The sequence below is a fragment of the Typha latifolia genome, chromosome 12 (assembly GCF_019914945.1).
Source record: "Typha latifolia isolate L0001 chromosome 12, TyphaL0001v2, whole genome shotgun sequence".
In the NCBI taxonomy this organism is placed as follows: domain Eukaryota; kingdom Viridiplantae; phylum Streptophyta; class Magnoliopsida; order Poales; family Typhaceae; genus Typha; species Typha latifolia.
This window is the reverse complement of record NC_133097.1, coordinates 1,080,418-1,083,756: the sequence shown is the minus strand read 5'-3', so window position 1 is coordinate 1,083,756 and position 3,339 is coordinate 1,080,418. Positions and strand designations below refer to the sequence as shown.

The 3,339-nt window shown below is 47.4% G+C and overlaps 1 protein-coding gene across 1 annotated transcript; it reads right to left on the bottom strand.

The window, feature by feature from the left end:
- Positions 1 to 235: 235 nt before the first annotated feature.
- LOC140798814 (uncharacterized) lies at positions 236 to 2,573 on the bottom strand. The gene is made up of 3 exons (XM_073152876.1): positions 1,702 to 2,573; positions 1,515 to 1,612; positions 236 to 1,057 (listed from the first exon to the last, which is right to left on the bottom strand). Exons 1-3 carry the CDS (start codon positions 2,247 to 2,249, stop codon positions 345 to 347), a joined length of 1,359 nt encoding a protein of 452 aa, XP_073008977.1. The 5' UTR covers positions 2,250 to 2,573; the 3' UTR covers positions 236 to 344.
- Between the last annotated feature and the right edge of the window lie 766 nt (positions 2,574 to 3,339).

Here is a 3,339-nt window from a genome sequence, read left to right as displayed (position 1 = left end):
TATCTGTCCAATATTCATATTCGAATTCGTATCGAAATTAAAAATATGGATCCGAATATGAATTTTGCAGTTCATCCTAACATTTGATATATCATACTCTATAAAATGTAAAAATAAAATTAAACCATATATCACAATAGCTTGTGCATCACATCAGTCACCAGCTTGTTCTTCTTTGTCTAACAAATTGATGTGATATACTATTAGTTTTTTGTTGTTAGTTAATCAATAAATATTATACAATTTTTCTTTATTTATCATTACAAAGAAGAAACAATGCATTCGAACGTCATCATCACATCCATCTAATCTATCAAACAATTCATTTTTTTTTCTTCTTTTTCTTAATCCATCGCACGGTAAATGACGACGAAGCACGGCAGGATAGCCCTCGGATTCGCCACGAACAACTCCTCGAGATTCCCGTACACCCCTCCCCCATCCACGGCCACCGAATCGTACGGCTCCTCCGGTACCGCCGCCGCATCACCGGCCCCCTCAGAGCGGCGGACGCGCCCGGCGATGACGCGGCAGACGAGCATGGCTCGGCTACCGCCGGCGCCGGGGTCCGCGCCTGCGTGGTCGTGCGAGCGCCCGCTGCTGGCGGTGGTGCGGACGCCGAGGGGGTGGGGGTGGTGGTGGGCACGACCGACGCCGTGGCGGATGGCGGCGCAGACTCCGCAGGCTGCAGCGCCGTCGCCGGCGGCTGAGGAGGAGGAGGAGGAGGAGCAGAGGGAGGTGGAGCCGGCGAAGCCGAGGCGGCAGGAGAGGGAAGCGGAGTGGAAGCGGAGGAGCTCGTTGCCGTCGGCGGCGGCGCGTGCGTTCTTGGAGTTGGGGTTTTGGGGGAGTTGTTTGGTGGTGATGGGAGGATTAGGGTTGGAGTAGCGGGCTTTGACGGCGTCGCGGTAGGCCTCGAAGCGGGCGATGGTGCGGGGGGAGTTGTGGACCTTTAAGATTCGCTCGATCTGGCAGATCGGATGGTCTTTCTTCTGCCAGCTGGACTTGAAGATTATCTCGACGATGTTCCGCCCCGAGTCCTCCGGCCCCAATTCCGACACTGCTCACCATAAAAGAGGATTTTATTTTCTTAATTAATTTGGCAACTATTTTTTGTTAGGATAAAATCTTAAGACAACTAATAATAATATTAATGACCATATAACTACAAAAGCACCAGCTTTGTTGCGTGTTAATTGTAGCAACTATTATGAGTCTATAATCAGACAAAATATTCCATCACCCATGCACGCCAGATCTTTTCTATTTCCTTTTTCTTTTCTGTACCATTGTTCTTCGCGAAAGGAATCCAAAACAACTTTTATCCACGAATCTCTCTCTCTCTCTCTCACTATGTCTATGTACCTTAGCCGACAGCCCTATTTACAAACACAACCACTCTCTCTACTCTCTCTCTCTCTCTCTCTCCCCTTCTCATGAAGGATTGATACCATTTTAATCTTTGGCTAATTAATGTAAACATCGATGGGAAATGGAGAGATTAAAGTAATAATTACCAGCATGGCGAATGGCCTGGTGATGCTCTAAGCTCTCTTGTTTAGTGAACACCTCTCCACAATCCGAGCAAGCACATAACGTTCTTGGCCTCGGATACCTAATAAAGTAAAGATATTGAAGAGATTAATTAACTAGTTAATTAATTAATTATAAATTTAATTCTGGATCGAAGGATGGATGGAATACCTGTGCATGAGCTCGACGTTGACGGCGCGGCACTCGTAGCAGCCCGACAGGCCCCGTAGCTGCATCCCGACCTTCGGAGGAGGAGGAGGGGGGTGACGTCGGCGGTGGGCCAACCGGCCGGCTAAAGGTGTCATCTCGTGATTCGAGACGGAGCCGCAGTCCGAGGCGGCGGAGGAGGCGGACGTGGCGTCCTGGAAGTGGCGGCGGTGGACTGCGACGTCGCCGAGGGAAGAGCAGATGGAGCCGCCGCACGCGGCGGCGCGGCCGATCCTGGCGGCGGTGGGATCGTGAACTTGCGCGGATGCGGCGCTCCGGCAGCTCAGGAGGCTCTTAAGCTGCTCCCAGGAGGAAGGGGAGTGATGGGTACTGTTACTAATACTTCTTGGATTAGAAGGTGAAGGGAGTACTGGTGGTTGGGGTTTCTTTCTACGGCGGCGGTGGTGGTGGTTGCTGGTGGTGGTGGGGAGGAGAGAGATGAGAGCCATGAGGAGGAGAGCAAAGAGACGGTGGATGACGAGAGGGAGTCTACTTTCTCTCTCCACCACCATAAGCAACTATACTACTCTCTCTATCGAGTCTTAGTCTTCTCTACCTTCTTTTTTACATCCTACTCCGTTGGTGATCATCTCGATGGATGGAATTGAGTATTAAAAAGAGAGGGAGGAGGAAGAAGGAAGAGAGAGGGTGAGAGATGTGGGTGGGTGTTTGTCTTTGTATGTGGTGTTGGTTACTGCTGTAAATTCTATTTTTAAATAATTATTTATTATTAATTTTCTATGGGAGGATGAACTGCTTCACCACCTAATGGAGTACTGATTTATTTATGGTTTTCTGAGGACCATTTAATGGGTAAGCACATCGTCTGCAGGCTCAGACTGCAGGAATTTGCTGCGGTCCATGATATAGATTCTTTGTTTTATCTTTCTCATGAAATTTACTACCTTTTGGAGTTGCTTTCCACTCCTCTCCTCTCTTCTTTCTTTTCCATTTTTTTTCTGTCTTTTTCTTTTATTCTCTCCTCTCAATTTCCTCCTCTTTCATCCCTGTCCTCCTTTCTTGACCACTAGACATGATCATTAGGCCCGACCCGCCCAAACCCGGCTCGAACCTGCCCGATTTTAATCGGGCTAAGCCTGGCCCGAGCCCGATTTAGGCCCGGCCCGACCCGAGCCCGATATGGTAGTGGGCGACATGGGCTAAGCCTTTGCTCGTCCGGCCCGTCCTGAAAGCCCGATCCACTACTCTCATCTATACCCAACCCATAATGTATACATATTTATATAATTATTTTAGTCCCACATTGGATATTTAATTAACTATATATCAATATATATGTATGTTTCCATAAAAGATAACTAAAATATTTTTATATAAGCCCTTTAAACTCAGCCCAATAAAATATAATAATTTTTATATTTAATACATTATATTAGAGCTATTATACCCATCCCGTAGTCCACTCACAATGTTGAGATATTGCTCCTCTTTAGCCTCTGCCGTCTCTTAGACACTCTCAAAATCCTTACGCTACCTTTTTGGAGCTCTCGTGTTTAGCCCTTCCACAATGATGAATTGCTCAGGCAATTCACTATTGAGGAGATGAGAAAAGTTATTTGGTCCATGCCTACTGGGAAAGCT